The sequence below is a fragment of the Anopheles coustani genome, chromosome X (assembly GCF_943734705.1).
Source record: "Anopheles coustani chromosome X, idAnoCousDA_361_x.2, whole genome shotgun sequence".
NCBI classification, from domain to species: Eukaryota; Metazoa; Arthropoda; class Insecta; order Diptera; family Culicidae; genus Anopheles; species Anopheles coustani.
In genome coordinates, this window is record NC_071290.1 from 8,460,513 (window position 1) to 8,474,036 (window position 13,524).

General features: G+C 52.5%; 3 protein-coding genes across 3 annotated transcripts; 2 read left to right on the forward strand and 1 right to left on the reverse strand.

The window, feature by feature from the left end:
- Positions 1-1,452: 1,452 nt before the first annotated feature.
- Positions 1,453-4,048, reverse strand: LOC131268995 (uncharacterized). Its single transcript, XM_058271305.1, has 2 exons — positions 3,991-4,048; positions 1,453-3,857 (listed from the first exon to the last, which is right to left on the reverse strand). The coding sequence occupies exons 1-2, from the start codon at positions 4,046-4,048 to the stop codon at positions 1,453-1,455; spliced, it is 2,463 nt and encodes an 820-aa protein (XP_058127288.1).
- A 3,893-nt stretch (positions 4,049-7,941) lies between these two features.
- On the forward strand, positions 7,942-9,281 carry LOC131268998 (adenosine receptor A2b). Its single transcript, XM_058271307.1, has 3 exons — positions 7,942-8,386; positions 8,462-8,670; positions 8,748-9,281. The coding sequence occupies exons 1-3, from the start codon at positions 7,942-7,944 to the stop codon at positions 9,279-9,281; spliced, it is 1,188 nt and encodes a 395-aa protein (XP_058127290.1).
- Positions 9,282-10,246: 965 nt separating this feature from the next.
- Positions 10,247-11,806, forward strand: LOC131269593 (probable cytosolic iron-sulfur protein assembly protein Ciao1). The gene is made up of 2 exons (XM_058272043.1): positions 10,247-10,568; positions 10,646-11,806. Exons 1-2 carry the CDS (start codon positions 10,295-10,297, stop codon positions 11,395-11,397), a joined length of 1,026 nt encoding a protein of 341 aa, XP_058128026.1. The 5' UTR covers positions 10,247-10,294; the 3' UTR covers positions 11,398-11,806.
- The last annotated feature ends 1,718 nt before the right edge of the window (positions 11,807-13,524 follow it).

Here is a 13,524-nt window from a genome sequence, read left to right on the forward strand (position 1 = left end):
ATCGGTTCTCTTGTTAAATAGTGTTCCTTTTTTTTGCCTCGTTTTCTTTATGCCGTTTCCGTTGCGAAATGTTTCACATTTTGCACATTTAACACATCTTAATCATAGTTTAGTGTTTGTTTTACTTTCCCCTCTAACTGATAAAAAGAAACGCTTCGAGAAAGATGCTGGAATGTCTGACTGAACCGAACCGATTTTATATTACATAGTTTGCCCCATTTTCGTTTAACCCTTTGATTCTTCGGATTTCATGATTTGTTACACAGTTTTGTTTTGGGGGCTTTCACTAGAATTTCATAGAGTAACTTTACCAACGTTGTCCTGTTTTACATGGTTTTGTGTTTTTTTTCTGTTGGTGCCTGTCTGTTTCCACTCCGCTACGAATATTCCACCGTGCTAAAATACGATAGTGAGAAGAAAAATGTATTGAGGAAGTCAATCTACACGTCGGTCAGTGGTCCGGTAGGACGCTGTAAGGTAATACTGAGTGGAATCGGAAGAAACTTGCAGTTCAGTTCGAGCAACAGTATCGTCCTTGCTGCTGGAAGATATCACTTTGGCTTGGATCATTGCTGCTCCGTTTCTTGCGAAGAGGGAAGTAGTGGTGTAAAGGGAAACTCAAACATCATACAGACCGAGGATCCACTCGGACCTGGTAGTCGTAATTGTTGAGTGGTTTGTTTTTCTTTTCTGTGGTGGTAGTAGTTTTTTTTTAAAGTACTAATAGTGTTGCGTCATTGCGATGAGTGATATGAAATGGAAGCGTGGATATATCGAGCGGATACGCTGCGCAATCCGTCCAACCGGAAGTGAAGGATACTTAACCACCAGAACCAGTGTGGAACCCTCCTACGCCTACGCCTCGAGGTCTATGTACAGTGTCTATGCGTGGAACGATCTCAAACACAACGGAAAAGGGGAAAGCGAGAGGTCAACTGTGGTGGCAAAGGCTGCATCCTAGTTATATCGGCCGGAGTTTCTGCATATATGGAAGGAGCTAAACGAATAGCTAACAACTGAGCTGGAGCGATCCGATTAGCAAAGGATTGCGGACTAAGAAGGGCTCGGAGACGGTGCGACTTCGAGGGTGCACACGTACGTTTCCGATGGTGGAGTCAGGAGCAAAGCTGGATTTTGGGTTAAGGTTCTAGGTTAGGTTGGCTGACGCCCTTGTACGCTACTGATGCTGTGTATTTTGTTGATTTGTGGAAAGTTGGCTTTGTGTATGGGTGCTAGTGTGTGCGTGTGTGTGTGTGTTGGTTTGTGTGTAGGTAAGTGTTGGCCAGATTGTCCTAATCTGAGTGGTTCGACAAGGATGAGCTAGTGACGGGTGAGCAGATGGTGAGGGGCGAGGGTATTGAATTTGTACAATTTAAGTTCGACGGCCTGGTTTTGCTCCCGTTCCACCGCCCGCCGCAGCCTCGGCGCACCAACAGTTGACGGGTGGGACGACTACAGCGAAACGAAATCGTTGCCGACGACGAAGAGACCGCGCTGGGCGGCGGCCGATTTGTCGTGTGCGTCGACACTGGACGCCACCGTGGCCACCGTTGGCACCTCCATCTGCACCTCGAGCCGGCTGACTTCGTCCAGCATCATCGTGGTGGTGGCGGTAGTAGTGGTTGCGGTAGTGGTGTGGCTCGTGATGCCACCGTTCGGCGGCTCCGTCGGCGTCGGGTCGTCCTGCTCGACGATGGTGTTGATATCCTGCAGCTGCTTGCCAGCGCCGGTCGCCGGCTTGCCCTCGTCCGGCAGGGACAGCGTCGAGTTGCCGCTGGCCGTGTACCGCCGACCCATATTGTCGTACTTCAGGCAGGCCAGCGTCTTCTCGCACTTGAACGCACTGCCGGCCAGTGTCATGGCCGCCGTGAGCGAGTCGGCCGCATGCGTGCGGGCGGCGTACAGGGCGCTCGAGCCTCCGCCGCCGAACGTGGACGTGGATGTTTTCATGACCTTGCTGCACTCGGCACACATACTGCTCGGCACCGGCGACCCGGACAGCTCGCTCCCGGAGTCGTCGCGCAGGGAGCCGACGGTCGCGTAATTGACAATGCCCTCGGTCAGCGGTATTTCGGTTGGCTGCGTGGACACTCCGACGGGAACCACGGCCCCCTTGGCAATGGTCAGCCCGGGGACGGCGCCTACCGGAATCACCTGCGGCCCGGAGCTGCCCGAGCTGGAGCCGGAGCTGTGGCCGGAGGTGATGGAGCACTCCCGGAGCGACTTCCGGGGCAGAGTGGCGTACGATGCGACGCTGATGGGCGAGATCTTCGGCGGTCCCTTCTGGTGCCGGTTGGGGATGTTGAGCAGGTCCGGGTACATGTTGACCTCGGCGCTCTCGAGCGGGTCCTGCGTCACCGACACCGAGATGTAGATGTTGCTGATCGTCGGGTTGCCGATCATCTGCGAGCAAAACTCGGGCGGCGGGGGAAAGACGCCCACGTTCAGGGGGTACTCCTCGCGCTTGGACGTGGCGATCGACTCGATCGTGATCTGCACCGGCTCCATCGCGATGGTGGAGTCCGTTTTGGTCGAGGGTGTGACGACGTCGCTCGCGCTAAACTCCTGCCGCTCGTTGGTGGTGATGCTGAGGTCGAGCAGCTTCTTCTCCTGGTCGTTAAAGCTGACGCTGTTCTTGATCGTCTTCCGGCGGCGGCGCATTCGCAGCTTGCGCTTCACCAGGCACACCACCACCGAGAGGGCCAGCAGCCCGAAGATGGTGCCGAAGATGCCGAGTATCAGCCCGAAGTACCAGAACGTCTCCGGCGTCTTGATGATCACCCGCTCGACGACCTCCGGCAGGACTAGGCTGAAGTTCTTGCTCGCCAGCCCGATGCGGTTGGCCGCCGTGCAGGTGTAGAAGCCCGAGTCGTTGTTCGTCACGTTCAGGATGGTGAGGTTGCTCCAGATCGTCAGCGTGCCGTCGAACGCCACGTGCCGCTCCGTCTCGATGATGGCGTTGTCCGCGTCGACGTCCTTCCCGTTCACGTCCCAGCGGACCGTCGGCTCCGGGTCGCCCGCTACCATGCACTTGTAGGTGATGTTGGTACCGAGGTCCTCGATCTCGTACTCGTCGCGGAAGATCTCCACCGTCGGCAGGCAGCCGAACTGGTCCGTCTCCAGGTACTCCCACGAGAGGCCCTTGAGCGCGTACGGCCGCTGGCAGACCAGACTTCGCCGGTTCAGCGAGCTGTTCAAGTACCAGTTGCGGAAGTCGCGCAGGTGGCAGTCGCAGTGCCACCAGTTCTCCTCCAGTATCAGTGTTTTCAGGTTCTTCATGTGGTTGAATACATGGTGGGGTAGCATCTCCAGCCGGTTGCGCGACAGATCGAGGAACTCCAGCAGGTCAAGGTTGGAGAACGCCGTCTCCGCCACGTACCGCAGCTGGCAGCCGTGCAGGTCGATGTTGCGTAGGTACGGCAGTACCGGGAACTGCTCCGCCACCAGCATTTTGATCGGATTATCGTACAGGTTGATGATGCGCAGCCGGTTGTTGCCGGCGAACGTCTGCTTGTCGAGCGTTTCGATCTCGTTCTCGCTCAGGTCGACCTCGATCAGAATCTTCAGGTTCTTGAACGCCTCCTGGTGCAGATAGCGTACGTGCGAGTGCTTCAGGTGGATCTTTTGCAGGTTGACCAGGCCGAGCGAGGTGAACTCTTCCCGGTTGAGGTGCGGTATGTTGTTGTCGTTCAGCACCAGCACCTGGATCTCGGTGGACAGGTTCGACGGGACCGCCGTCAGGCCCACCCCGTTGCAAATGGCCGACTTCTTCCCGTTCGACCACTTGCAGCTGCAGTTGGTCGGGCAGCTGGCACTCCAGTCTGCACATAGCACCGTCGAGAGTAGTAGCAGAAGCACTGTAAAGAGACGCAGAACATCGAGTGGAACGAGTGGTGAGCCAACAGATTCAACTATTAAACCACCCCTACCAACCACATTCCCGGCTGGTGGTGGAATTTTTTAATCTCTGGAAACACTACTTGGTCTTACCTGTGCAGTAAAACTGTATCATCTTTAGTGGCCACTTACGGTGCTGATGCAGACGCATGTCATAGTCACCTTTCGACAACTTGTTTTCTTCTGCTGTCCCCTAAAGCGGTACTCCTTGTCTTTTACTAGTAGACTGTTACAATCTACCGGTGGTTAGAGTACCCTGCCCTGCAGGGTTATGAATTCCTTCACTATCGCTCTTTTTCTCACTCTCTTTAGTCCCGTGTCTGTCGACACCTCTCGATATCGCTCTTTATCCGAGCGCTTCAAACTAACATGAACATTCAACAAACTATTTGCCTGAAGCACAACACAATGAACAATGAATCACAGTGGAAATAAAAGACATCTGTGGAAGAAACGGGAAAACAACAAAATATTACATTACTGGTCGCGGTAGCCGAGCTGAGGATCAAACGAATACGTTTCTTGCTTCTGCGAGCGTCAAAGGAAATTTGTTTGCCAAAACGTTGACTGCCGTATATGCCGTTCACAAATTCGACATGATTTTGTTACTCCATTTGTTTGCAATAGTCAGCAGGACATATTCTACATCAATCTTTAAATACATCCCGAATTTCGACGTGTAGTTGAGATATTTATGTTGCATACTTATTTACTTGTTTTTAGTGCAACTATCGAGAGGTTACACGTAGAAACGTTACACCGTATCAATTTACGGCCAAAATGAATGGCAAATTGGCAGCAGAGCGAACCGTCTGGGCAACAATATGCTTCTACGTATGGAACCGACTTCTTTCCACGGGATATTGCGCACTCTTAAAGGTACGCTTCGAGGTTCTTCGAAAAAGGGAAACCACACAAATGTATCCAGCGTGCATGTGTCCGCATATCGAACCGTTCACTCAGCGTTACTTACGATTCTCCCCCGCGACACACAGCAAGATATTGTTCGCGTTTTTGGCTGCACGATTTTGCTGCTGCTATCCTCACGCCCTCGGCCGAGCGGAAGTTTTCGGATGCTGCGACGGTTACGGTCCCGTCTCTGGACGTTTATCTAATCGGACGAGGGGTATCGGGTGCGCGGTTGCACCGAGGAGGACTTTGCAGGATGTTGGTGTCCTGGCCTGGCGGGATCCACTACTCGCTCCCGATTACTCTGGATCGCGACGCAGCTCGAGAGCCGACGACGATGGCGATGCTTTTACTTATTGATTGTGCAGGAGAAAAAATGATATGCGTCTGCGTTTGATTGTGTGTTGTGTGTGCCTTGCACGGAAATTCGTACGGATCTGCCACGGCACGGAAACACTCTGGATGAACACTTCTATCTAGTTATTTTCCGTCCATCACAACCGAACACGCACACACGCACTGGGAGTAAATTTGTACACGACGTGAGGTTCTTACTACCAGAGACTGGAAACGGTTCGTTGGCTGCGGCCGAAAATGATACTAGTTTCAGGATCTATAACTCTCAATGTCCACTAAATGAATACACACACACACATACACACAAACACTGGCATGTTTCTGCTGAACGTCACATCTCATTTACTTGGCGATTGGTCAAACGTGCATACAAGTAATTAAATCCGGTTGTATCTCTAGGACTAGGATCGGGTAGCGTTACCGATTTCCGTAGCGTAAGGATTTTTCAACCCTCAACCACAGCTTCAACCGTGCACGCAGTAACGCCTCTGGACCTGCGAACAGCGCGACACTAACAATTGCTCATACATACATGCGCGCGCGTGCACACACACACACCCACATACACTCACAAAAACATGTAGCCAGACGTGCACGTATATGGTGCTGAGGCAGGATTTCGATTTTTGCACTAGTTTCACTCCGCACTCCACATCACATTTCGATTCCAATCGTTGTAGTCCGAACTGCACATCGAACGGGTACTCTTGAGGTGGATTTAATGGCGGACCACTTCCGTTTCGGGGCTACCGAGTGCGTTTCTTGTTTTTACAACGCAGAAGTTGACTACAGGGTTACATACTGCTTCTGCTGCGGACGCACAGGCGACGCAACCCCGAGCAGGACTTCACCGACGTTGCGCGAGCAGCAGTGGTTCGCCTCACATCCCACCAGAGCACGCTAGTATTAGGTTTGCCTACTACTTTGCCCAACAGCCAGCGAGCCTGTCGGGTTAGCCTATAGTTGTAGCGCCGAACCACCACCACTACTGTTCTGAGAAAGGACCAACACCACCAACCGGGGTTCCCCACCCTGCTCCCCCAGCCCACGAGTGACTTCAAATGGCATGTTATTTTCTTTCCATTTGGGGTCGCTTAGCTTTGTCCTATTCGCTGACGATGCTCCTTGTTGCTCCACCGGGGTTTACAGAATGTCAGGCAGGCAGTGCGAGCACCGACAAAGGATGCCGAAGCGCTATCCTTCGAACCGTTACCCGTAATAAACTGGCAACAGTTTAAGGGGCCATTACAGTGCGACCTTCCTGTTCCCCCACCCTGTCAATGAATGGGGAAGAAACAGAGGGTAGCTGAGGGGCCAGAGAGAGAGAGTGTGAGAAAACCTGCGAGAAAATGAGATGGTTGGGAGCGGGAAAGTGCGCCGAAGAACGGACGTTTTCCAACTCGCAATCGATGTACTACTTCTGGGAGTCGTAGTCCTAGCGGAGTACACCGCGTCGGCAGGATGGTGAGGTTATGGTGCGGCCAATGTCTTCAGCCTGTCACCTTCGAACTTGGACGTTGCGCGTTTTTAATGGCCAAATCCAGAGAGACCAAGAGCTCGGTGAGGTTGAAGCCAAGGGAAAGCGAGAGACAGAGAGAGAGAGAGGGAGAGAATGGTCCGCCGAGAGTATACGTGGAGACGTATTTCGCGACGTTGCACCTACCATACCCTCCATAACCACGCAGGCAGTGTGGTTATAGGCGATCCCTTGTGAAAAACGCAAGGACCGTGCCGAGGGAGGCGAAGACATGCGCGATGTCAATTTTCCTCCATTGGGGGAAATAAACACCATTCGGAAAATGTATTCATCTTCGGCTGACTGGCAACCCCCTCCCCCACCCTCCATACAACCTCACGGGGCAAGCGGGCTGTCACGGTCTCTGGATGGGGGCACGCTACGCGGTGAAGGACGAAAGGTCCCTTTCGCCGCGAGCGATTAGCGAGTTGGGAATTTCCCTTAATGGATCAATTGTAAATAATGCGCCTAACACCTTTCCGAAGGGAGGTCCGGCGGCCACGTCCAGTGCCGCGGTGTTTTCCTTAATTACTTCACCATGATAAAGCACTCGCCAGCAGGAAGTTACTTACCTCATTCCGGTCGTCGGTAAACACACATAATCACCGTTCTGCGGACGTCGCTGGCAGAAGCGTTCGCCTCAAAAGCGAGCGATTTTCCGGAGCGTATGCGCATTCGCGGATTGTCTCGGGCAGGCGACAGAACGCACAGGTGTGCTGGGCCCCGAAATCTCCATATCCAAATCTCCCCCCAAAATACAGGCAGGAGCGTATCTGGAGGGCCAGGGAGCTACAGTTCGGTTCGGTGGTTTGGTGGACGCTTCGAAGCGACGGTTGTGCGCGTGTGGATGATAGCGGACCAGGGAGTGTGTCTATCCGGCCTATACCTAACCTTATGCGTGTAGGTCGCGCTTTCCCAAGCTGAGGAGCGGCGGCAGGTGCTAGGACACCCTTCCCGTTTGCGTAGCGATATCGCTTATCAATAAAGATATCGTGTAGGTGAGCTTATTAAAATAATAGACTATCTCCCATATTCGGCACCGTAGGTCGGGATGCCTGATGTGCAATAAAAACGTCCGGTGTTAGGCGCCATTTCAAGCCCCCGGGCACCTCTGAAGACGGTTGAAATTTAAACTAAGGACAAGTGTAGTTCGCACGCGCGCCCTCTAGAGCAGTAGTCATGAGCGCTAAGGTGAGCAACTATCAACTCGCAGTCGTCGTCGTCGTCGTCGTAAACCACACCGCCAGTTACCGGAAAATGCTATGAGCCAGCTCATGTCGAACGAAACGGACGGCTGGAGTAGCAACGGGTCGTGCCTGCCAACCGTTGCCGCCCCGGTGGTCGAGGTCGGGCTCAATGTACCGTACGCGATGCTGGAGAGCCTGGTGGCACTGATGGCCATCTTCGGTAACGTGCTCGTGATCGTAGCGTTCAAGCGCGAGCGACGGCTCCGACGCCGTACCAACTTCTATATCGTGTCGCTCGCCTCTGCAGACCTGCTGGTCGGCACCCTCGGCATCCCGTTCGCCGTGCTGGCCTCGATCGGGCTACCTCGGAATCTGCACGCCTGCCTGTTCACCATATCGCTGCTGGTGGTGCTGTGTACCATCTCCATCTTCTGCCTGGTGGCCGTCTCGATCGACCGCTACTGGGCGATACTGCACCCTCTAGCCTACTCCCGCAACATGCGCACCAAAACGACGCTCTGTAAGTGACTCTAGCGACTACCGACTCCGAGGCTTCTGCTACATGGGCAAATACTGCAACCTTGTCTATCCCTAGATATCATCAGCGTGTGCTGGCTTGTAGGATCAGTTATCGGGTTCCTTCCCCTCTTCGGTTGGCACGAGAATCCGGACGAGGACGCGTGCCTCTTCGTCAAGGTGATGAACTACGACTATCTCGTCTTTCTGTACCTTGTCACTATCATCATACCGGCGGTGTTGCTGCTGGCGTTCTACATCCACATCTACCGCGTGATTGTCCGGCAGGTAAGGCAGGTCGCAAGTCTTGGTTCGGGGCATCAGGGCCATTTCGCACACTCACGCTCCCTTGTTGTTCTCTACAGCGTCAGCAGATTCTTTCGGTGAACTCGGTCGATAGTCGCTTCTCCGCAAGCCCGCGGGCTAGTCTGGAAGTGAGCAAGAGCCCGTCGGACCTACATTCCGGATCCACGACCAGAAGCAAGAAGAAGGATAACTGCAATGGGCAACCCATGCTGCGGATGCTGCGAGCTGCCCAGAACCGGGAGGTGAAGGCCACCCAGAACCTGTCCATTATCGTGCTGTTCTTCATGATCTGCTGGCTGCCGCTGCACACGATCAACTGCATCGTCGCCTTCTGCCCGCAGTGCCACATCCACGCCCCGGTGATGCTGTTCGTCATCACCCTGTCGCACCTGAACTCGGCGATCAACCCGCTGCTGTACGCGTACCATCTGAAAGATTTCCGTGCGGCGCTGAAGCGCCTGATCCTGGCCATGTTTGGTCTAGCGCCGGCGGACAGCACTCTGCAGCAGCAGCCTGATTGCGTGAACTGCATATCGGCGCTAGCGCACCAACAGCAGCAGCCGCAACACCTGCAGGTGTACCATGTCAAGTAACACAACCACACGCTTTGCGCGGGTGCTTTGAGCGTGCCCCAATGAACGCTTTCTAATCGTGCCGTAACCACTGTACACCTACCTCTGGACGCGAACCGCTTTCGAATCTGTAGCAGACAGAAGATTATGTGATGAAATCTGAGCATCAGTCAATGTTCACCAGTAACTTTACTACCGCTTTGCCGCACAGGACGTACGAGAGCTTTTTTCTAAAACTTTAATACATATCGTCATATACATGCAACAAGTAGAGTAAATTGAGATGTAACGAACCTTCCTATTGCTGAGAGCAGTGTTTGCCAAATAAATAAACTACTACTATATTTTGAGTAACATGTACTATACTGTTTTGATTTGGAAAAATACCGATATTCTCTTCAAACCTTATGTCTACGAGACCATACACCGGTCTGTGCCTTAAATATGGAACAAAAGTAAATTAAAATTATCTTAAGCAAACCAAAATGCATACACTATTTTGCGTAGTTACACTCTTTCATAGTTTTTACCCTCCTACCACCAACATTTCCGAGTATCCTTCATCAACAGAACATCGAGAACACGTACTCCCTTCGGAATATCAATGAATCAACTTGCAAAGAACGTTGATAACAAGATTCATGTATGCAGGCCATATTTCTGCCTGAAATGCCACCCTGCAAGATTAGTTGGTGACAGGAAATAAACTATTGGGCAACAAACGCCTCACTTACATTTTCTTATTGTGCTGCATTGTCATGTTTTTTTTTATTTGTAGACTAGCACCGGTACAAAATAGAACAACGCTTTCGAATGCTAGCCGTCCTACCCACGTGGTGTCAGTTTTATACCAGTTTCAAAACGAAATTGCCGCCAAGTTCATTATATACGATGTTGACGTTCGCACCGCTTCCACACTGCGAGCTGTCAAACATGGTCACATTGTTTACATGTCAAACGAAATCGCAAACAAAGAGGCTGCATCGAATGCAGCAAAGCAACCATCCGTAGGCCGTTTGTGTTTTTCCACAGCAATGGGCAAGCTGGTGTTTCTGCAATCACTGACTGGGCATGCTGGGCGCGTGTGGAGTGCGGCCTGGCATCCGGGCGGTAAAATCTTTGCCTCGTGCGGCGAGGACAAAACGATACGCATCTGGACGAAGGCGGACGGCGAACGGTGGACCGCGCAGACGGTGCTAGCCGATGGTCATTCTCGAACGATCCGGGACGTCAGCTGGTCGTACTGTGGCCAGTATCTGGCGTCGGCCAGCTTCGACACCACGGTGGCAATCTGGGATAAGAAATCCGGTAAGGATGTTGCAGATGTTTTCTGGTAAGGAGAGCCGGTCAGGCGCTAACTCCCACGGTCGGTTGGTTCGTTTCAGGTGAATTTGAATGCAACGCTACGCTGGAGGGGCACGACAACGAGGTGAAAAGTGTAACCTGGTCCCGGTCGGGGAATCTGCTAGCCACTTGCAGTCGCGACAAGTCGGTGTGGATTTGGGAAATACACCATCACGACGACCAGGAGGACGAGTTCGAGTGCGTGGCGGTGCTGAATGTGCACACACAGGACGTGAAAAAGGTATGCTGGCATCCGCACGAGGACATCCTAGCGTCCGCCAGCTACGACAACTCGATCCGCCTCTACAAACAAGACACGATGGACAACGAGTGGGGTCCGTGCGCGCTGCTCGAATCGCACAGCTCGACCGTGTGGAGCATATCGTTCGACGCGTCCGGCAAGCGGCTAGCATCCGGCAGCGAGGATCGAACGGCCAAGATATGGCAGCTGTACGAGCCGGATAACGCGCTCGGCATACCCTGCCCCGACAACCAGCCGGTGTGGAAGTGTGTTTGCACGCTGGCCGGTTTCCACACGCGCAGCATATACGACATCGATTGGTGCAAGCAGACCGGGCTGCTCGCGACGGCCTGCGCCGACAATCTGGTGCGAATATTCAAGGAGGCGGCCGACTCGAACCCGAACGAGCCCACCTTCGAGCTGCTCGCGACGACCGCCGGTCACACACAGGATGCGAACAAGGTGGTTTGGAACCCGGTCTGCCCCGGCATGCTGCTGTCGGCCAGCGACGATGGCGAAATTAAACTGTGGCAGTGGGATGAAAGTGATTAGGTGCTGATACATTTCGAGCGGGAGGGAAGGGTAGATAAGGGGGTTGAGCTTCTACCCATGCAGTAGCCAACGGATACAGGTGAATTCATTAATAAATGAGGTAAGAGCATTTAAAAAGGCTCGACATTCGTGCAGCACCACTGGAAATGAGACTAGCCTTTTTTGCCTGGTTGTGGATTCAACATATTTGTGTTTTTCATTATCTAGCTTGATTTTTCTAATATAATCATAGTACTCTAATAAACAGTTATGTTATCAGTTTATTTCAGTTGCAAAGTTAGTCTAGGTAGATATAAAAGAGCGAAAGAAAACAGTCTGAATACTGCCTGAAACACTTGACCAATAGGAATGTTTTTATGAATATCTTTGCAATTGTTAAACGGTACCAAGTTGTTAAATAAACCAAATATTCAACAACCCCTAATGTGAGTAGTTAGTAAGAAGGAAACAATAGTTAGCTTGGTTGGTATCAACGGATGTTTGAAAAAGATACGTTGTCAAAACATCAATTAGAATTGAAAAGTACGTTACCGATGTGTTTCGTAACTGTTGAATTCACGAGTCGAAATGAGAGCACGCGTGCATTTGCATTTCCCAACGCAGTTTCCCGTCCCCGTTCGGGTACGAACACTTAGAATGGCCCTGGAAACGAGCGGTATGCTGTACTCCTGGGCAGGAGCTCCGTTTTTCCCAAAACGGGGTTTTCCATTCCCTTTTCGCCCGTGATCTGCTGTACGCACGCTTGCATCGGTATTGGCGTGGCGTGCCATTTCCCTCCAGCCGGAGGGAGTCTCTCGCGTGCCATCTCGCGCTCGAACGTTACGTAAATTATAAGCACTTGACATTTGACGTGTGCGTCGCTCGCTCGCTCGCAAGTTATCATGTGCGGCCCGTTCGCCCCGTTCGCAAGGATATCACGACCACTCCTGGCTGGACCAACACGCGCGGATCTCCCGCAGTCTGAGAGTATCCGCCGTGCAGTGACGATGTCCCGATACCCTTCAGGAAGGGCGCAGGAAAATGGTTCCAACGGATGCGACCGAGCATCCTAGAGGCACGCCAGTGTGAAAACAGGGGACCACGAGCGGAAGTTGTGGAAGGCGCGGAGTGTAGTCGAAGTCGAACGGCGAAGGCGAAGAAAATAGAAGAAAATGTAACTTCTTTTACAACCGTGAGAGAGAGAGAGAGAGAGAGAGAGAGAGAGAAAGGGGAAAGAGCGAAAGTTTTACGGAGCACTGCACTAGCTTAGTGCTACTCAGCGAAATTTTATCCCGCCCGAATAGGGGAAACCGGGGGGGGGGCATGTTAATTGACTATCGATTTTCAAACAGAACAGCTTCATTGGAGATATGACAGATAACACGGAAGGACGGTTGTGTATGTCGATAGATACCTACATGTGTGCCGATACGCCAGGATCGGAAGCAAACCTCAATCCTCTAGTTTCGAGCTGGCTCGTAGTGGGACAGACTAAGTAGCACCGAAAGCGGATGCTACTCCAAGTGCAGTGTGTTTAGTGGCTAATGGTGTTGATTTCCAACCCCTCCCGTGGTGCTCCCAAAACCCCTACACACACACACACGGGCGCGCGCGCACACACAAATGCGAGACGAACGGGATTTCGGGTTGTGGTTTTCGTAAATATTTCGCACGCTTGGCGAAAGCGCACGGATTGCAAAACAAGGCTGCCCGTGGCGACACGGAGAAAGCGTGACAAGCGCACGGCGAGCCCCAAACACACATTCAACCGCTTCCTTTGTGCGAACATTCTCGTGCGATGCAATTTTAATTCGACATCCCGAGGACGTCGTAACGCCACGGACCTGAAGCGAAGGTTGGGGGTAACGCATGTCCATGGTAGTTACTTTGTAATTTTTGCCTCACATGTAATTGCTTCTGTGTATTAATCATTGAGGTCCGCTTTTTTTTCTGTTGTACCCAGTGAGTGCGTGCGTGCGTGCGTGCGTGCGTGCGTGCTTACGTGCGTGTGTGTAACCGTAATGCAAAGCGCACGACCGGAAGAGGCACAGCGTTAAACAGAGTCACTGTGGCAGGAACCACTCTGTACAACGGGGCGAACGGTGTTCGACGTCTATTGATTAAAGGAGAAGCACAGCAGCACGGTGT

Bases quoted from the DNA above. Each gene is read 5' to 3' on its own strand.
- LOC131268995 (XM_058271305.1), bottom strand. From the start codon at position 4,048: ATGCGTCTGCATCAGCACCGTAAGTGGCCACTAAAGATGATACAGTTT. The intron at 3,858-3,990 runs GTAAGACCAAGT...GTCTCTTTACAG, and splicing joins GATACAGTTTTACTGCACAG to TGCTTCTGCTACTACTCTCG.
- LOC131268998 (XM_058271307.1), top strand. From the start codon at position 7,942: ATGAGCCAGCTCATGTCGAACGAAACGGACGGCTGGAGTAGCAACGGG. The intron at 8,387-8,461 runs GTAAGTGACTCT...GTCTATCCCTAG, and splicing joins GCGCACCAAAACGACGCTCT to ATATCATCAGCGTGTGCTGG. The intron at 8,671-8,747 runs GTAAGGCAGGTC...TGTTCTCTACAG, and splicing joins ACCGCGTGATTGTCCGGCAG to CGTCAGCAGATTCTTTCGGT.
- LOC131269593 (XM_058272043.1), top strand. From the start codon at position 10,295: ATGGGCAAGCTGGTGTTTCTGCAATCACTGACTGGGCATGCTGGGCGC. The intron at 10,569-10,645 runs GTAAGGATGTTG...GGTTCGTTTCAG, and splicing joins AATCTGGGATAAGAAATCCG to GTGAATTTGAATGCAACGCT.